Raw genomic sequence first — 18873 nt, forward strand, 5'->3', positions numbered from 1 at the left:
ATTATGCTCACGATCGCAAAGCATTCAAATATCAAATATCTAATGAGTGTCAGGACCTCAAAGGAATGAATCTTTCTTTGTTGATGAGCAAATTATGGAATTATACAAAACAAATATTAAATGAAAATTTTTTTTTTTAATTATGAAAAGTTTTTTACTGAAAATCTGCTAGAACAGCATTTGTCACAGATACAGGCCAATGCACTCTGGATTCAGTGGACTTTATCTTAATCCCGCTATTAGGAATGGCTTTGAATACCCTTTTCAGGCTGTTATCTGAGGGGGGAAACAAATGTACATTCCAAAAACAGGAATCGTACTCACAACTAGAATTGAGTATTACACCCATCAGCATTGTCACTTTATATTTATATATTTTCCTTTTTATGAGTTGCTATAAAAGGTTATTGTACAACATCACTTGAGTGGATCACATTAACTTAAAAAGGTGAGGTTTATAATGTTTAAATAACAGCCGGAGCTGGATTCGAACCCTTATTTCAAGAGAGGGGTCACCTTCGGTCAAAAAATCTGTTACGGCAATCCGCGACTGGCCTTTGTTGAACGAACGCGTTTTCAGTCAGCTAAAGACGAACTCGCCTCTAGCCAAGGGCAACAACGTTCTTTTGAATTTGAGGGTTACGTCATCGGGGAGTGTTGTCGCGATAACCTGCTACCAGCCCGCGGGGGCCAGCCGTGTATAGGTGTAGCGCTCGACATGACGACCGCAGATCGAATCCCCTACCTGCCACGCGTTTCTGTGAAATACTATATACCCCCCTCAGATAAAATACGCCCTTGAGCACAAAAAGATGGTTCGTAATTCATGTAATGTCTTTGTTGGAGTGTCCCATTTGATATTAATATATTTTATTCATTTCCTCTCCAGCTTCATTGACCTATGAAGAGCATCAGGAAAACCTTTCTGCCTATATGGCCAGCAGGCTACTGAATTGTTCTGCGTGAGAATTGCATTACAGTGGTCTATTTCCTGCAACCCACAAAGTGCACTCTGAAGAAAATGGTATAGGGTATATATCTGCTTTCATGTGTTTTTAATTTTATTGTTTTTTTAATACCTTTTAATGTAACTTTTTTGTATGTATTTTAGTATGTATTTGTATTTTGTATTGTCTTTCACTGTTTACTGCTGTTTGAAAAAGGAATTTCCCATTGGGTATAATAAAGCATATCTCATTTGATCTCATCTTTATTTGCATTCTAATTACTAAAATCACTACAAGAAACAATCAAAGGCAGTCAGGCAGATGGATGTTGGATAAAATATTTTTATGGCAACTTTAAGAACAAGAACAATATTTGCAACGGGTTTTTACAAATTTACACACACAGACACACGCATTATAAGTGCTCAAAAAAGAATACAACATTATGTATATAATACACTTTTTACAAACATATAAACACAACAAAAGTGTAAGTTAATAACTTTATACATGAATGACTATATACAGGGCTGATATGGACAGGAATGGGAAAGAAAGTCAATATTTTCACTTTCCCTTTTCATCTCTCCACCTGTTTCTCTCAGCCTCATAAAATGGAGTACGCTGAAACTCCTGCCAGCTTAACTCCCTGTCCATGCCCTGTCCTTGGTACAAAGACAGTACCTTGGTTGGACAATATACATACTTCCCTGCTAACCCAGGGAAGTAGGCATGAACATGAGGGCTATTGGGGCCCTGTTTCATGGGGAGGTGGCAGAACCTGCAGAGGGGGCCTGCTGGCTGCACCTCCACAGACTTTCTCTTCCCCCTCTGCTCCAGAACCTGCTTCCTCTGGGCTCCTCTCTGCTTTGAGGCCTCCAGCTCCCTCTGAAAAAAAGGTGTGTCTGCAAACTCGAAAAATGGCATCCTGGGGTTGGTGAGTCCTTCTCCTGCATAAGTCTGGTAGACTTTCGTGGAGCAGTAGAAGTATTTAACCTCCCCAGTCTGATAAAAAAAGTGGATTGTGGAGCCATCACCCAGGTACCGAGATTTTGGTTGGCCACAGGCAAGGCAGTTCCTTGTTCTTTTTTGTTGTTGAACTGCCGCCTGTTGCCTCTCGAGGAGCTCTTTAACCTGTGTCTGGACTGTGACATCGGTCACAGGGGCTCCCTGGGTGTGACTTGGTTGGGATGTGATGGGAGCAGGGGGATTGATCACGGCTGGAGGCAGGGTGACCACTGGCACGGTGACCGTCTGACTCCCTGCAGTCAGATGCTGCCACAGCTGCTGGGTCTCCTGCAGTTTCTCTGGGCTGGTGTTCAGTGAAGTGTTGGTGTTAATTTGTTTTGCTGCATGTTTCACATAGCGTGAAATATGCTGCCATGTGGTGGGGTGCAGGAGACTGTTGGGGTCAGAGCATGTACTCTGCACCAGAGCAGCATAGTCTCTGTCCACCCGCTTCAGGAAGTCCTTCTCTCCCTTATGCTGGGCCAGCAGTCCATCAATGGCTGCTCTCATGGGTGCTGGCCACCTGTTGTGGTCCAAGACAAACAGCAGCCCTCCAGCCTTCACTGGTCCTGTGCGTGCAGCTCCGGGGGAGGCAGCTTGTGGCAGGGGAGGAGTGCTCTGCAGACCTTAAAGGAGATGAAATTATTTTTATTATAAACAAGTCTAAAAGATCAACTAGAACAAAATGTGTGTGTATGTGAGTGTGTGTGTGTGTGTGTGAGAGACAGACAGCACATACTGTATATTCATATTATTAGGCTCTTTAGAAGAATCTGATTTCAACACATGAAAGTATTTTTGATTGAATGCAGTAGTATTTGATTTACCTGGGCCCATTAAGTGGCTCTCTTCTTTGTATGTTGTGGACTGTGGTGACGGCAGGGTCCGTCCTGTCGGTGATTGGACCGACTGAAAGGACAGCTCACCACTGTCAAAGCTCTGCTGTAAAATAGATATAACAATAAATGTTAAAAGTCTGCAGCCATAAGCTGTAGTACGTGTTAAACAATGTTAGTTCATTAATACAGTGACAGGACAAACAGTAAAGTAGACTACCTGTGAGGCGTCTGTGTCCCTGACATCTTCAAAGGTGGGGGGAGCAGGTGGGAAATGAAGCACCACAGGGGGTGCCGCAGACAATGGCTGGGTGATGGAAGGCAGCTGTGTTTCCACAGGAGGAGGAAGGGCAGTCTTCAGGACCTTGTGTTTTTGCCAGTCCAAAGGAACTGGACGGCAGCCTGGCTCCAGGTACTGCAGCCCAAACCTCTCTCCTGTGTCCCTGGCAGAGATGTGGAGGGCTGGATATTTCACATGCCCCATCACCTTCTCGGATGTTTTATTCAACTCGCAAATTAAAACCGGGTCAAACACTGCTGGCAGCACCACTCCAGGCTGCTTCAAGTCCACCAGCCGCTGGAAATTCCACCTCGCCACTCCAGTCAAGCCCTGAGCCTGGAACAGCTCGTTGGAGACCAGATTACCAGTCACCCAGCGGGCCTGGTGAAAGTGGAAGCCCTCCTGCTGGGAAGTGCCCCTGACAGGGATCCACACTGGCACAGCGGCTCCTTCCCCCTGCACATGGTTGAGCTGCAGAGTGCCCCCGTACCTGTACAGGACCCCATCCTCCACTTCTGGGTCACTGAGGCACCCCCTCAAAATGTGGACTCGCTGGATCCTCCAAACCTTGAGCATGGAGGGCTTGTACAGCCGGGTGCCATCAGGGTCCTTGGCCAGATGGAAATGGCGAAGGACGTCCTCCACTCTCTGCAGCAGCTCTCTCGCACGCGGCACCTTCACCCTGCAGTGCTCCCTGATGTGCTGCTTGGTGGGTTCAGCAGGCACAATCCCACAGAAGGTGTAGGCCTCTTTCAGCCTCTGCAGGTCTCCCTGGTCCACAACTGTAAATGCTGCAGACAGGAACTTGCAGAATGTGCTATGTAGTGGATGGTGCTCAGAAACACACTCCCTGGTGAACCTGCGCATGCAGTGAAACAAGTCCAGCTTGACCACAATGTCTTGGTTGAACTTGCTCCGTGACGCGCATGTATTATGCAGGTTCCCAGAGGTGGCCTCTGCCACTATAGCATCAGTTGTCTGCCAGGAAGCCCACTGAAGGTCCTCGAAGGGCTGCAGGTCCGGGACTCGAAAGGCAGCACAACAGTCTCTACATATGCACAAAAACAGACAGGGCAATTGTAATAGTTTAGCATAGAAATGTAAGAGAAATGTACATAAATATTTTCAAAACAGATTTAATGACTACAAAGCAGCTACACTTATTTTCATAGTCAAATGGTTCAGACATTTCATAAATATAGCCAACTATATTATATATTTAATCAATACATTTTTATTCTATTCTTTGTGTAAAAAGTAAATTCAGTAGAACAGACAGTAGTGACTAAATGTTGTTATTCATACCTGTCCACCCACTGGAACTTTGCCTTCTCTACCCCTGCAGTGCTGTAGCGGTTGGCGAGACCGTCATACATGGGCTCCAGTGACTTGTCACACTCTGACTGCAGCATCACCCAGGACAGGATCATCCAGTTCTCATTCATGATGGCATAGGAGGACATAGTGCCAGATGAGATGGTGACCTTCCTAGCCACTCGGCGTGTGTGGTCTGATCTAAAGACCTGTCCAAATGTTCCCTGGAGGAGCTGGGTGATTGCTGCTTCCTGCCGCTGAAACTCCTGTAGGAGGCAGTCAGTCAGGTAGTGTGGAGACAGAGAGACTCCAAACCAGCCATCTGCATCTTCATACTGCCCAAATGGTCCTGGAGATTCCTCTTCCTGGAGATAGCCAGTGATTGTTGTCTGCCCATATAGCCCTGCTTCTCCATCCCGGATATTCTGCACTGCCAGGAGATAGGCCAGGTTGGCACGCTCATATTTTAGGTGGAGCATCTCTGTCACCTGGTTGGCCATGTCGTTTGGGGACTTGCCGGTTCTTCTCAGCTCGTCCATAACAGTTTTGCAAATGGCCTTTTTGTGTGTGAGGAAGGCTGGGAGGATGTTGGTGAACCTCCTTGGAATTTTTTCCAGCCACTGGGGTTTGTCAGCAAACCAATAGCGCCTACAAACTTTGCAGGTCAGTCGGGAGGCAAAGATGTAGTACTGGCCACTGGTGCCAACAATCACCCGAGGCCTTCCTACACCTGAAGACTGAACCTGCGGAGAGGCACAGCCATAAAGACATGGCAGGATGTAATTGTTCCTGACTCTCTCCATGATGGCATGCTCTGGCTTCCAAATGAAAAATGGGTGGAGCTGGAAGTGCTTCGGCGAGGGAAGCTTGGTGCTGGTCTCAATGAGCTCAGGCTGAGGAGGGTAACGCCACAGGGACACCATGCTGAGAGAGTGCCGCACCGGTCGGGACCCCGGCCATAGCCCCAAAGCTTCCAACTCAGTCTTCATCCAAATGCGCTGCTGGAGAGAGCAGCTCCAACTGCGCACATCCTGGTCATAGCTGTAGACTGGTGCTGAGTGTGCAGGAGGGTGGGTGAGGGGTTTGGGCTGTTGCAGGGCTGTGGTAGGTTGTGCCAGAGCTATGGAACACACAAAACGCATTAAAACCACACATTTTGACCACAGCACATGAAATTAAATCAGTTACACCTTAAAGACACATTATAGAGAGTAATACCTTCAGCCACAGCAGTTTCCGGCTCGGCTCTGACGAGCTCACACTCTGTGATACGGAACCTTGGGGAAAGGGTGCAAACACAGATGAGTCAGTAATTAATAAGCAGATCCTAACATCAAATATTTATTACTAATATGTACTGTATGTGGTTTTTGTGGAATGCTTACCAACACAGGGAGGTGTGGCAGTTTGCCTCGTCGCTGATGGAGGTGGCTGTCTGACTGCAGACTTGCTGTGACCTTAAGAGGATAGGAAACAAATGAATGTGAGTAGTTTGCAGTCTCTCTTTTCACAAATAGCAGAAAGTAATAAAAATAAAAAAATTTAAAAAAGACAATAATTACAAGTTTATTATTGTACTTTTATTATATGAAATGACATACCCTGCTCCTGTCGTTCTGTCCAGGCCGTTGGCGGAAGGGATGAAGCCAATGCTAGCAGCTGAGGTGGAACTGGCAATGGCAGTTTTTCTGATGTCGATGCAACTAAAAAATTTAAACAATAACATTAACATAACCTGAAGTAATACTTGAATTAAATAAAGACAGGGTAGTATTTCTACATGGATATTTACAGGCAGAAGAAGTCCCACAGGAATCGTCGGCTGGCCTGGAGAGTGTCGCAGTAGGCTCAGTACGCACGGTACTCGTCACTGTAAATGCAAATGTAAAGTTAACCAATGCCTGTAAACCTTGCCCTGACAACATTGTCTGCATAAAGTACAGAAGCCTTGTTAATTCTTCCTTTACCTGTGTCTGATTGTCAACTAATTATACTTCTGAATTTAGTTTGTCCACATTTTTAACATCCAGAACAGTAATGTTTTTGAAAACAGGTAAAGCAAGTTAACTAGACGTTCATGTTAAAACTGTGTAATCACACCATGCAGCACTGGCTCAAAGAAAGGCCTTTTCACTTATTACTAAAAAAAAAAAAAAAAAGGAGTTCATTTGAACACTTACCCTCATCGCTGATATACTGTATGTTAGTGTTTGGTGAGTAGAAAAAAGAACACAAGCATGAGAACAGGCCAGAACACGGCTAAAATAACAAACAAGTGTAATTCAAGAACAGGGGAACTCTTGAGTTCATCACTCAATTATCCTTCTGAACTGATGGAGCAAACCTCTTGGCACAGGCACAGCTTTGGCTCTGACAACTTCAGCTGGTGAACCTGGAAGAACAGCAGAGTTATTGTTAGTGTTACATTAGTAATCATAGTGATAGTGATACTCAGGTAGTCATAGTGATAAATATGTTTCTAAATTGTGTAAGTTACTTGTAAACTCACTCGGTTGGGCCTCAATCTTTGATGGAGACAGGCTCAGCATTGCTCTCTCAAGCTCCTCATCCTCCTCCATCACTATGAGAAGAAACAGCAGTGTAAGCACTTACAATGAATGTTAGTTTTCAGGTTTAGTACAATACACAAGGGGAAGACAAACAGTACATTGGGGCAGACTATTCAGTGTTAAAATACAGTTTACATATCAAAGGGATGCGTCCTGGCTAGCCAGAGACGACTTGATTTCATTTAGATAGGAACCTCTGATGGGCCATTTAGCAAGGATGTGTGACATCCCCTGCTGCAGACACTATTCAAGAGGTATACAGAGACAGAGAATTTAGAGAAAATAGTATTATCAGAACAATACACAAACATACATTTGTGATCCCGATACAGCTAGCAATATTAAAACCGGGAACCTACCAGTACTTATAATAAATGTTACATGTAGAAATAAACAGCATATTTGATAACCTGAAGAGCTGGTGCTCAGTTGGGACATACCTGGTGTACTGGGGGGCAGCACTGTTGATGGGGTTGGTCTAGTGCCCTGCTGGGTCTGCTGCTTGGCTATTTTTTACACACTTTCTGCCCATGATGAAAGCAGCATACCCATCAGTCCTGCTGTCCCAGATCTGCTGCCAGGTGTTTTTGGCCCGGGCTCCAAAACCAACAAGGTTATCACCCTCTGAGGAGACTGAGGGGGCAGGCTGCCTGGAGGAGAGATACTGCCGGAGGTCTTCAATTTCTTTAAAACCCCCTGCATAACGAATGAAGGACAGCAGACTGTCCTTGCTGTGGCCCTCGGGCTTGAACGTGCCTGCCTTCTCCTCCTCTTCTACCTTGTTCTGTAGGTAGATGGTGTAGCCTACATCATTTTCCAGGAGCCACCTGAAGGATTTACCCTTGTATTTGCCAAACTGCAGCACATACTCCCCCAACACTTCCTGCTTATCAGACACATCCCCTCCCCTCTGAGAGACAACAGTGTAAGCGTTAGACTTCACATCTTCTTCCCGCAGAGGACGGGACTTATCCTGCAGAGATGGGTTGCGTTTGATCTTTGCAGCCTCATCAGAAGGGTCCTGACGTAAATGACCTGAGGGGCCTCTTCGGAAGCACACCTGTACCTTGCCTGGGAAAAAATGTACAGGCCTCTGCATGTTGATCACCTGTATACATCAAAGCAACATTAGTTAGGATGAAAGAAACAGAGAACTGCATGCTGCATAAATGGTTTTTAGCAGGATATGCAATACTAGAAGTAATGGGATTAGTCGTGATTGTATCAAACAAACCATCAAAATACAATATATTATGCATTTAATTTATATCATTTCTGGGTAACAGCGTTCAGGTGTAAATTTGCACACTTGTGGAAACTGCTCTATAATTAAAATATTTAGGCAAGTTAATGACAGATAATAATAATAATAAAGATAATAACAACATAATGATAACAATAATCATAATGGTAAATGTAGGAACAAAGATGATTGTTAAGATCTCTGAATGACAGCATCTGGTGTTTAATTTACTGACAATAAACAATTGGTGTTGGCACTACTTACTGCTTTGAGAAAAGTAGTATATAACATATAGCAGTCGGCTCATGTCACCCCGCTTCTCATTGGCCTCCACTGGCTTCCTATTGCCGCACGCATCCGATTCAAGGCCCTAGTGTTGGCATTTCAGGCTGCTAAGGGGACTGCCCCACATTACATACAATCCCTGATCACTCCCTACTCCCCAGCTAGACCACTCCGGTCTGCCAGCTCTGGTCGCCTTACGATTCCCTCTCTACGGGCACCTGGCGGTCGAGCTGCACGTTCACGCCTGTTTTCCGTTCTGGTTCCTCAGTGGTGGAATGACTTGCCTACCACTGTCAGGACAGCAGAATCCCTCCCCCTATTTCGACGCAGACTCAAAACACACCTCTTCAAACTCTACCTTAGTCCCCCCTCCTGATTTACCCCGCCCCCCCCTTCTGATACCCCTATCCCTGTCTAACCCCCCCCCCCCCCAAAAAAAAAAAAAAAAAAAAAAAATTGCACTTATGATCACGACTATATGTTTAGAACAGCAGTCCAGGTGTATTTTTCTAGTTCTGGATGTGATGCTTTGACTTGTGGTAGAACCTATGCACTTGTAAGTCGCTTTGGATTAAAAGCGTCTGCCAAATGACTAAAATGTAAATGTAAAAATAAGAAACTGTTAGTATTAAAATGCAATTACTTACCGTCAAGAATCAAAACAGAAATACGTTTTCAACTTTATTGTGTCGTCCTCGAAAAAGCAAGACGTCTTCTTTAATGTGTTTGTCAAATCAAACTAACTGAAATAATAAACGAGACTTATAGAAACGTACGTGTTGTGTCCGTCCAGCGAAATGATTCGCGCCGCACGATTTCGTATAGTTAAGGAATCCGACGTCATTCGTTTATCTCGGAACAGCGCCGCGATATCAACGTGCGGCCAAGAATATATCGCATCCGAAGTGATAAGAACTTCCGTTGAGAATGAATGGGAAAAGTTAAGGAAAGTTAAGCTTAACTGCACCATCCGTGCTTACTAGCGAACTAGCTGAGCTAACCATGCTACATAAGCACAATTGATCAAATAAGCACAATCAGAGTTGACTATCCTTATCATGTGTCATCATGAGTCATTGTGGTGGGGTGAAAAGTTTCCTGTTGGAAACTATAAAAGCCTGTCTGTAACTGAACGATGTTGGGTCACTCTGCGGAGTGGCCCCGGCTTTATGATCGCTGTTAGAGAATAAAGTCTGATATTCTGGAAGATTCTGCCTCCTCCTTTTTATTTGAAAATATTAAATAAATTCTGCACAACGTCGGAAAGAACCTTGAACACTGATAACATTCTCCACAACAATAGCGAACTGGTATTGTTTTCTAACTAGACAGCAATAGTATACAGAGTTTCAGTGACTGCTTGTCTGGAGTGAAATTTGGGCAGCTACACATTCCTTTTATCGCTTTATGTGTTCAATCATCCGTGTTTAGCTAAACCTTTATTTCTCTCAAAGTGTAAGTTACAGTTGCATCGTTCATGGTAGTCTATCATATCTTAGTTATATGGCCAGCTAGTTACTTAGCCAAATAACTTACTTGCTCACAATATAGTTGCTTAGTTAAGCTAAAGACAAAAAATAGAAATAGTGTTGCGCAGCAACCAAAGTCAAGATTTCATAGTCACCTGTTCTGCGAACATTTACTTACAAGAACACTACGAAAAGACAGCAGGCTCTGTTGCATTTGTCACTGTCAGCTTTCCAAAAGAGTGCATGAGAACACTGAACTGTATAACAACAATTTATATTACACGTTATATTCATAGACTGTGGGAAGCATAAACACTGTTGTGGTTTGAGTTTCTTTGTTGTTGCAATTCCCCTCTTGAACGTTAGGTGTCTGAAATTATCTATTGCACCTTTAACATGATCTGATTGGTTTTTGATGATGATTGTGCTTAGGATTGATGAATGGGGAGCCATCAAAACACGGATCGAAAAGCCTATTTGAGCCTGCATGTAACTTAAGAGTGCAAGTCGAATTTGTAGCCTACAGTAGGCAACTTCAATGCAGGGAGGGAATAAATAGGTAAGAGGTGGGATGCGAATCCAGGAGATTCTCACTCCTCTCCGGGAGTCCGGGAGAGAGTACTTATTTCCAGGAGACTCCCGGAAGTTCCAGAAGACTTGGGATGTCTGCTTTACCATCGCTGAACTCTATGTTCTCATACACTCTATGGCAGTGGTGTCCAATCTTATCCTAAAACGGCCGGCGTGGGTGCAGGTTTTTGTTTTAAACCAGCAGTAACACACCTGATTATACTAATGAACTAATCGTGGTCTTTGATGAGTAGAATCAGCTGTCTTAGTCCTGTGCTAAAACAACAACCTGCACACACACCGGTCCTTTCTGGATAAAAAAAAGATACCCTGCTCTATGGTTACCATCCACAACCTTAATATCATGTTTGCTAGTACATCCAGTTATGGTTTTAAGCTTTTTCATAATATGGAGTCAAAGGTAACATATAATTAGCTTTATATGATACTTTTTACACATCTAAATTATATGTGTTGGCAGATATGGGGCAAAACTTATCAAAACAAACGTTTGGCTTTAATCACCAGCCTGTGTTACCCAGAAGGTAATGGGCACTCAAACTCCACCCTTGAACACAGACACTGGTTTATGGCCACCTATACAAATACAAATATCATGGAATGGGTACTCCATGGCGAACAACTGGGGAGAGGTATAAGAGTTGTGCTGCCATTGTGTGTTGTCTCTGCAACACATCAAAGTTTCCCTTCTCCCAATGGTCAATATTTTGGATTTCTGGACATAATGATAAGCTGTCAGAGCTGCTAGAAAACGGTCACTGTCTGTTGTCTGTTACCTTCTGAGAAACAAGTCAAACACGCCCAGTGACGTCACATTTTGCCCCATATCTAGGAAACAGCTACACCGACTGTGATTGTAAAAATGCCTACACACATAATTTAAGCATTTAATCCAAATAAGCGCAAATAAAAAAAGGGCGACAGTGCTCCTTTTGCTTCATACTAATAATACTTAACTTTTTGGAGCCAAAAATAACAGTAGCGTTACTTATGTGATACTTGTGCATGCATCTTAAGCTACATCAAACAATGGCCTAGTTATATCACCATAGCTGCGGTAATGTAAGCCAGCGTTTGTAGCATATCACAAGTTAGTGAAATCTGTTGTGGTTGTACAGATTTTTTTAAGCTGTAAACACAATCAATTGTTTACACACAATTTTGTACGACTAGCAGCAGCAAACAAACCTCACTACGTTACCCACTTTAACTGTTAAACCTTACCCTGGTTTCTGTCAGAAGAAATAAAATGACAAATATGGTTGTTTCATCTCAGAGACTTAAAAAAATATTTTGAGAATGTATTTAGATATAAAATGGGGTCATGTCATTGAAAATGCCATCTATTGTGGAGTCAACAGTCAAAAATATTAAATCAGAAAAGATTCCTTGGAACTTCTCCAAAGGAAATCCTCCATTTAGACGTTGGCATATTGAAAATAATACACTTTCGTTACACAGGTGAAAGTGTAGCAGGTGTTGTTTTATGCAAGCCGGACAAACTGTTGGAAACATAAAGTGATGAGCTAAAATGCTTTTTAATCATCACTTCAATAACATCCCTGTAGTCGGTTCTTTGATGAGCTGAAGTTATATAGAACTTTCTTACACAAGGATGGGGATAACGCATTTTCTCTGTAATTACCAATACCGGTCAGAGACACTCATACTTGGACTAATCGTGTTCAAGCGAGCCTATAGAAAACTTAGATAATAGCATTTCTATGTACAAGTACTTTTATAGAAGTATACAATGGCAAAACAGATAACAATGATAATTCCTCCAGAGAAACTAAACAATGGACACTGACGTCTCTCAGAGTTAGCACATTTTTAGAATGAAAAACTATTATGCATTTGGTGCGCTGGAGCCTTCTTGAGAGAAGGACACTGACATTATCTTATTTCTTGTAGTAGGTGGATTTCCAAAAAGGTCATGTCCCCCCGCACTTGTTTTACCACCCACATGGCACAAAATAAGCAATGGCATCTTAAATTTGGTTATTCAGCTAGAACCGTGAGTTAATACTTTCAAACATTTCAAATCCTGTTGCCATAGTGATAGTGGGGTGGCCTGTAGCGTAGTGGCTAAGGTACATGACTGGGACCCGCAAGGTTGGTGGTTCGATCCCCGGTGTAGCCGCAATAAGATCTGCACAGCCGTTAGGCCCTTGAGCAAGGCCCTTAACCCTGCATTGCTCCAGGGGAGGATTATCTCCTGCTTAGTTTAATCAACTGTACGTCGCTCTGGATAAGAGCGTCTGCCAAATGCCAATAATGTAATGTAATGTAGGGCGGCACGGATGGTGCAGTGGGTAGCACTGCCGCCTCACAGCAAGGAGGTCCTGGGTTCGAATCCCCGTCGGCCGGGGCCTCTCTGTGCGGAGTTTGCATGTTCTCCCCGTGTCTGCGTGGGTTTCCTCCGGGTACTCCGGTTTCCTCCCACAGTCCAAAGACATGCACGTTAGGCTGATTGGAGAGTCTAAATTGCCCGTAGGTATGAGTGTGTGAGTGAATGGTGTGTGTGCCCTGAGAAAGACTGGCGACCTGTCCAGGGTGTATTCCTGCCTTTCGCCCAATGTATGCTGGGATAGGCTCCAGCCCCCCTGCGACCCTGATCAGGATAAGCGGGTTCAGATAATGGATGGATGGATGGTAATGTAATGTAATGATAGAAAATTGCACCCTGAAATAAGGAATTAATTCTATACACTTACCGGTCCACCCCTGACTTAAGGGGTTAATACCTTTATTTAGAGCTAAGCAAAAACGCTCTTGGATAAGTTTAAAGCAGAACCCCGCTTAGAAAAAATGACACAACAGTCAAACATAAAGAATTAAAAATGTATCTCTCATTGAAGGGATTACAAGTCGGACAAGAAAACACTCCATATATCTATTATTAAGTAAATATATTTGTATCGCGCTGCTGAATGCTGATATCTGGAATCGGTGGTGTGGAGGTTGTTCATGAGGGGAGTAAAGGTTCTGAAGTACGAATCAGACCTTGCTCAAAGAGGAACTTTGCCAGAGAAATCTGAAACATAGAGAAGAACAACCAATCACAATACACATTGGTACACAATGTGATTTATGACAAAAAAAGCATATTTGTAATGTGTAGTTTTTGGTTTGCTTCTGTGAAGGAACAGGAACACCCATTCTATTAATGACTAATAGTATGTTTGTGCTAACTGAGCATTCCAATAAGGAAAACTCCTTTTTTAAAACTGTTTTCATTCATTCAATCAATAAGATGAATAGGAATAATAATAATAATAAGCAGTCCTGTAATGGTGAAAGCCTGAGAACTTGCTGAAACCATGTGCCATCATGCACAAACCATATCTTGACAGTTTTGTCTGAACAACCAGTGTACAGAATGTTTAACATATTCACTGCATATCTGTAGGTCAGCAGCAATTCATTATTTCCAGAATACGAAATAACAGAGTTATACCCAGTTTTTGACCTGTTCTTTGATAGTCAATACAGAACAAGCTAATATGCAATTTTATTCTTTGAAATGTGTAACATTTAATTTCTGGCAACTGTGGCACAAGGTAAGTTTCTATTTACTTGAGATGGGTCAGGTGGATGGCTGAGTAGGGGCAGTAATTGTAGCCAAAAAGTTATTTCTATATGCAGTTTTCTTATCTTAAATAAATTATATACTAAAACAACTATTTTGGTATTTTCCATGGTAATTTATATTCAGATGTCTTTTTATGCATGAAAATTATACTGGGCATTATGGGTCATAAAATGTATCAGGGCTAGTCAAATTTTAACTCCACTAGCCCAGTTGGCTAGTGCAAGTTCCACCCCTGCACATTACTTTCCATATATATCACTAAATTCAAGCACAATGTTGTTTACTTGAATAATGATTGGTTAAGTAACTGAAGGAGATGCTGTAAAGCTACTGCTCAATGTTAACTATTAAATACTACAGAAAAAAATACAGAAATTAATTTAATTAAAAAACTTTAGTTTTCGAAATTCTGTTTTTATGAATTTAGTTTAATAAAAAAACGGTTTTTAAAACTTGAATCTGGGTTACTCTGAGTGGAACATGGATGGACACGATTCTAACTGCAGCCAATCAACATCCATCTCTGTAAAAATGGCCAATAGTAACCTGTGATCGGAGCCATATCCAACTAATGTTGTATTACCTATTCATGTGTACTGCACTTTTGTAGCTAGTCAGGTGAGTTTTATTGTATCAGTCAAATGCCTTACAGAACAGTGGAGTGGCTCAGAGCCCTGTAATGAATGCACCCAATGCTAGCTTTTCTGTGAGCTAGTTCTAATTTTACCACTTAGTAGTGCATGCTTTTATAGAGTGATTTATATTTAATCCATTTATATATTTTAAGTATAGGAGCGACGTCACTCTCATTGTTCCAGTGACTCACCCCATTCTGCTGTTGTGATCAGTATTAGGGTACAGATCTCTCAATTCAGTTTGGTTAACAATCTGCTGATAAGGTCATCTACAGCCAATTTAGGACTTGCTTTTTATTTGCTGGCTTATTCATAATTTATACATATGATTCTAGCAATGGACCGATAAAACTTGTTTAAAAAACTGACTAGTTATAGTAGATCACTACTGCTGACATGACTCAATTGCTCCATGTATTTGTGTAATTTAGATCTAGAAAGACTTTACCTCCCCATGAGAACAAATGAGATTAAGAAACCTAAACATCAGCTTAATGATGAAATGCTGACTTCTGTGATTCAATGTCCCACCTTGTTATCAAACGAATCACAAGGCAAGCTGCCCACAGACACAAACTTCGGATAGGAGTGGATCAGGAACTCCAGGGCATCCGTGTGCTGCAAGAGTGGACCAAGATTTTAAAGAAAGTTTTCAGACCAGACCAGGCACAGCACTACTTACAGTTGTGTTCAAATAAATAACAGTGTGTTAAAACAAAGTGCAAATATTTTTTAATAGCTTTTAGTTCCATATTTCAAATGTAGTGGAAACATTACACATTCAATTCTAAATTTGCAAGCAAAGAAAAGGAATATTAATCTGTTCAAAAAAGGTTTCAACATTTTTCTCTTAAAACTCAAACACATAGTGCAAATTTTTCAAGATTTAACTTCACTTTAAATTACTGAACTGATATTTAGCTGTGGGCGGCACGGATGGTGCAGTGGGTAGCACTGCCACCTCACAGCAAGGAGGTCCTGGGTTCGAATCCCTGTCGGCCGGGGCCTCTCTGTGCGGAGTTTGCATGTTCTCCCCGTGTTGCATGGGTTTACTCCGGGTACTCCGGTTTCCTCCCACAGTCCAAAGACATGCAGGTTAGGCTGATTGGAGAGTCTAAATTGCCCATGGGTATGAGTATGTGAGTGAATGGTGCGTGTGCCCTGCGATGGACTGGCGACCTGTCCAGGGTGTATTCCAGCCTTTCGCCAAATGTATGCTGGGATAGGCTCCAGCTCCCCTGCGACCCTGTTCAGGATAAGCGGATTAAGATGGATGGATGGATATTTAGTTGCATAACCATTGTTTTTGATAACTGCTGCGCATCTGCATTGCATCGAGTCAACCAACTTCTGGCACAGGTATTTCAGCCCAGGGTGAACAAGCTACATTCCACAGTTCCTGTGAATTTTTGGGTTTTGCTTCAGAAACTGCATTTTTAATGTCACCCCACAAATTTTCAATGGGGTTGAGGCTGGGGGATTGAGCCGGCCACTCCATCACCTCAATACGTTTTGTCTGGAACCAAAATGTTGCTCGCTTACTCGTGTGTTTGGGGTCATTGTCTTATTGAAACACCCATTTCAGGGGCATTTCCTCTTCAGCATATGGCAATATAATCTCTTCTCAAAGTATTTTGATGTATTCAAACTGATCCATGATCCCTGGTATACAAACCCAACACTGCAAGTATGAAAAATATCCCCATACCATTTTTGTGCCACCATGCTTCATTGTCTTCACAGTGTACTGTGGCTTGAATTCAGTACCTGGGGGTCATCTGACGTACTGTCGATGACCACTAGACCCGAAAAGAACAATTTTACTCTCATCAGTCCACAGAATGTTACGCCATTTCTCTTGGGGCCAATCAATGTGTTGATAGCTTAGCTTCGATCAAACGTCTTCTAACTGTAACAGCACTTACAGGTAATTGTAGATCATCTTTGATCTTTCTGGCGCTGATGAATGGCTGAATCTTTGCCATTCTGGCTATTCTTCGATCCGTTTTAACAGTAGTTGCTCATTTTCTTCCGTGTGTTTTGGGTTTTTGTTGCCATTTTAAAGCATGAGACCATTTTAGCTGAGCATCCTATAATTTGCTGCTCGTCTTCATAAGTTTTCCCCTCTCCAATCCACTTTTTAATCAAATGATGTTGTTCCTCTGAACAATGTTTGAAACGGCCCATTTTATTTCGCAATTCAGAAGGAACTATATTTTATAACAATGTGTGAAATATTTGCTTCCCTTCTTCCTTAACAAATCTCTAATTAAAGAATTCTCTAATTAAACTCCACACTGCTACTATTTTCAACATGCCCCTTTCAATGAATGAGTCAATTACTCAAGCAGTGTGCATGTTATGAAGGTTGGGTCTGTTGTTTTTCTATTACACTACTACATCTACAAGTAAAGTATTTGCCATGCAGATAAATCACTACTACTAAGAACAGTGGTTCATCTGATGTTGTACTGCTATTGTTTTGAACACAACTGTACATAACACACACACATGAAAACAGCACAGCATCTAAAAAAATGTTTGATATAAAATAAGTCGACTGAAGAAAAGAAAAACATACAATAAAACCTATAAAGAGCAAAACTGAACCCATGCTCAAAATTGACGAAAATGTACATGCCTCATCTCTTATTTCAAAGCTCTTGGGGTCCTCCTTGTGGTAAACTCTAGAGTTGTCTGTGGTATGACACAGAACAACACTATCTCCACCACTGGTTAACCTGTGGGAGGTAACAGCAAAAAATATACAATGACAATGAGGAGTATTTTCAACACACACGCTATTTTTTGCCATTTTAATATTGATATTGTAAGTTATGCAGTTAAGCATCAATAGCATTAATAGAAAGCATCAATAGACTTTCTGCATTGCTTTGGTGCCTTTCTGCACAGATTCCTATAAATACTAATCAATTCATAACTATCATGTCATAGCGAAGTATTATCATTAATAAATAAATAAAAATGATGTCCTTCAACGAATGTATGAAAAGCATCTTAAACTGTGAAATTGTCAAATAATGAAGCTTGCCGCATTTATGCTGCATTCCATTCCCATTTGAAATGTACAACTTCCGACCTGTAAGCAAAACATGGCTGACTGTGAATCACTGGTGCCGTTTATGTAGAAAGTGTATAATCACTAGAACTATTGCCATTCTGCACTGACCCAATGGCAGAAATATACCACTGGTTAACAGTGCTCCCATCTAGTTACATCAGTTTTACCAAATAACTTGAGTTTGGAAACAACCAAAGTCTTGAATTAAAAAAAAAAAATTAAAAAAATTGTGCAAACACCCCTGGCAAAGATGTCAGTTGAGAGTATTTTCCTATTATTTGTGATGAGGACAGAGAACAGAGGGATTTGCAGAACTTTTCATGATCATTGCTATCCTTTGGTTTGCACTTACGGACTGCTCTATTCAGTTCAGACCACATGTTTTTGATGGGATTTGACCATTGCAGAACATGGATGTTTTCACTTAACCATTCCAGTGTGTACAATTTCCTGGTACTTTGTTGAATTCATTATGCCACTGATCTTAAAATACTGCCCCTGGACTATTGGCAACAAAACATCCCCAAAACATCAATGACCCACCTTCATATTTTACAGCACGTATGAGGTGCTTCTTGTATGCATTCCTCTTTTGCCGCCAAACAGGTCAATAGAGTGTATGGCCAAAACATTTAATTTTGATCTCATTTGACAAACAAGAAATTCGGCAGCGCTAAACCACCCATCTTTTTGGGCTTCTGTAGAGTGCATTTGCAAATTCGGGGTGGTTTCTTGTTCCATATGAACTGAGAAACAGAGCTGTCAAGTGAATAAAGAAAATGTTTTGGAATGAAGATGGGTATACATTGAAAGAGGTACAAAAATTTGGGGAGAACATTCATTTTTATGCAATTTATCCTGCCAGCAAGGAACAAGGGGAGGAGAGACAAACGGCCAAAGTCCTGAGCAAGACTGTCCATCAAGGGTAAAAAGTTTAATTTTAACAGACCCGAATAGTTTTTGGTTACTCTCACACCTAGATATTTAAAGTGTTCCTGGGATGTCTTAAAGGGCAATT

The 18873-nt window shown here is 42.0% G+C and overlaps 2 protein-coding genes across 6 annotated transcripts in view; both read right to left on the reverse strand.

Annotated features, from left to right (window-relative positions):
* Window positions 1–1271: 1271 nt before the first annotated feature.
* On the reverse strand, window positions 1272–6358 carry LOC133129525 (uncharacterized). Its single transcript, XM_061243684.1, has 8 exons — window positions 6178–6358; window positions 5987–6088; window positions 5771–5842; window positions 5604–5662; window positions 4377–5505; window positions 3012–4119; window positions 2783–2897; window positions 1272–2581 (listed from the first exon to the last, which is right to left on the reverse strand). The coding sequence occupies exons 5-8, from the start codon at window positions 5372–5374 to the stop codon at window positions 1515–1517; spliced, it is 3288 nt and encodes a 1095-aa protein (XP_061099668.1). The 5' UTR covers window positions 5375–5505; window positions 5604–5662; window positions 5771–5842; window positions 5987–6088; window positions 6178–6358; the 3' UTR covers window positions 1272–1514.
* Window positions 6359–13373: 7015 nt separating this feature from the next.
* Window positions 13374–18873, reverse strand: part of riox1 (ribosomal oxygenase 1) — a 40648-nt gene continuing 35148 nt past the window's right edge. For 4 of the 5 annotated variants that reach the window (XM_061241854.1, XM_061241852.1, XM_061241851.1 and 1 more), the window contains 3 exons: window positions 17415–17514; window positions 15305–15391; window positions 13374–13580 (listed from right to left, as the gene is read on the reverse strand). In XM_061241854.1, coding sequence (XP_061097838.1) covers window positions 13512–13580; window positions 15305–15391; window positions 17415–17514 — 256 coding nt within the window. In that variant the 3' untranslated portion in view covers window positions 13374–13511. Of the gene's footprint in view, window positions 13581–15304; window positions 15392–17414; window positions 17515–17573; window positions 17991–18873 lie in introns of those variants that run through there. The other variant, XM_061241853.1, reaches the window with a different exon arrangement.

This window comes from Conger conger, chromosome 5, assembly GCF_963514075.1.
Source record: "Conger conger chromosome 5, fConCon1.1, whole genome shotgun sequence".
NCBI classification, from domain to species: Eukaryota; Metazoa; Chordata; class Actinopteri; order Anguilliformes; family Congridae; genus Conger; species Conger conger.

Bases quoted from the DNA above. Each gene is read 5' to 3' on its own strand.
- LOC133129525 (XM_061243684.1), bottom strand. From the start codon at position 5,374: ATGAAGACTGAGTTGGAAGCTTTGGGGCTATGGCCGGGGTCCCGACCG. The intron at 2,898-3,011 runs GTAGTCTACTTT...TCTATTTTACAG, and splicing joins GGGACACAGACGCCTCACAG to CAGAGCTTTGACAGTGGTGA. The intron at 2,582-2,782 runs GTAAATCAAATA...ATCTCCTTTAAG, and splicing joins GAGCCACTTAATGGGCCCAG to GTCTGCAGAGCACTCCTCCC.